The sequence below is a fragment of the Galeopterus variegatus genome, unplaced genomic scaffold, assembly GCF_000696425.1.
Source record: "Galeopterus variegatus unplaced genomic scaffold, G_variegatus-3.0.2 Scaffold1043, whole genome shotgun sequence".
Classification (NCBI taxonomy): Eukaryota; Metazoa; Chordata; class Mammalia; order Dermoptera; family Cynocephalidae; genus Galeopterus; species Galeopterus variegatus.
This window is the reverse complement of record NW_007727154.1, coordinates 84,462-85,669: the sequence shown is the minus strand read 5'-3', so window position 1 is coordinate 85,669 and position 1,208 is coordinate 84,462. Positions and strand designations below refer to the sequence as shown.

General features: G+C 45.8%; 1 protein-coding gene across 1 annotated transcript in view; it reads right to left on the bottom strand.

Moving 5' to 3' along the window:
• The window catches only part of ADCY8 (adenylate cyclase 8 (brain)), a gene marked incomplete at its 5' end in the record, with an annotated part of 128,380 nt that overhangs the window by 45,487 nt on the left and 81,685 nt on the right, over nucleotides 1-1,208 (bottom strand). The window contains one exon of the mRNA XM_008574415.1: nucleotides 488-660. Within this exon, the coding sequence (XP_008572637.1) occupies nucleotides 488-660 (173 nt within the window). The remainder of the gene's footprint in view (nucleotides 1-487; nucleotides 661-1,208) is intronic.

Here is a 1,208-nt window from a genome sequence, read left to right as displayed (position 1 = left end):
ATGGATAAAGAAACTATGGTATGTATAAACAATGGAATACTACTTAGCTTTAAAAAAGAAGTAAACCCTGCCATTTGCTACAACCTGGATGAACCTGGAGGATTCTCACTTGCTGTCCTTTTAAAGCCATCAGAATCACACCTAATACTCCATGAGCAGATCAATCCATTCAACAGGGCATAGTCCTCACAATCCAATCATCTCCTGAAAGACCCACCTTTCAATGACAATAATTGGATTTCCCACCCTCTTAACACTGTTACAATGGAGATCAAATTTCCGACACATGAACTTTGGAGGGGGTTGGGGGGAGGGGGACATATTTGACCCATAGCAACTTGTAAGCTAGAGAATGTCTGAATTGAAATATACGTTAACATTCAATCAGTCCCCAAGTTTCCACAGCTCTACTTTGATCACTTTCCCAATGGTTCCACTTCCCACCGAACATTGAGCACTTTTTAAACACACAACGGTGGGCACTTACTCTCCACTGTGGTTCAGGTTATCATAGCGTAGAAAGAGACCTGCGTAGACGGTCTCGGTCAGCAGGGCGTAGATGGCAATCATAATGAGCAGCACTGCCAGCTTCAGGACAGAGTTAAGTCGGAGGAAAACAGCACAGGTTACCATCGCCAGCACCCCGGTGAAGACGAAGTACTGGAAACAGAGAATGCAGGTGGTGAGATTCAACAGGAACGTGAGAGATTCCCTCTCCTAGGCATGGATGTTGGTAGGTCTTCTTATACAGATGTTTGCTGAGCATTTCCATTGGGAGGTCTCAGTGCCTCCTGAAACTCAACGGGTCCCAAATTAAACTCTTCATTTTCCTACCCCCAAACCTAGTCTATTTTTGTGATGGCATCACCATTCCCATCAGTCGCCAAGCCAGAAACCCTGGTCTCATCTTTGTCGCCTTTCTCTTCCCCACCCTAAGTCTGTAGATTCCACTTCCTTCATAGAGCTCACACCCAGCCAGCTTTCTGCTTCCACCTGCCTAGGGTCTTAGTTCTCACTGACACCTCTGAGAAAGTTTTCTGGAAGCTCTGCCTGCTGTTAGGTCCCAATCTCCACCTGGCACACACTATCATTCTCTATCCGGTATTTCTAAGATGCAGATCCGATATGTCACTCCTTAGCTTGAAGTCCTTCCACTGTTCAAGTGATGTTCTCCCTTCAGACTAGCAGAACTCGCAAGGCCATCATAT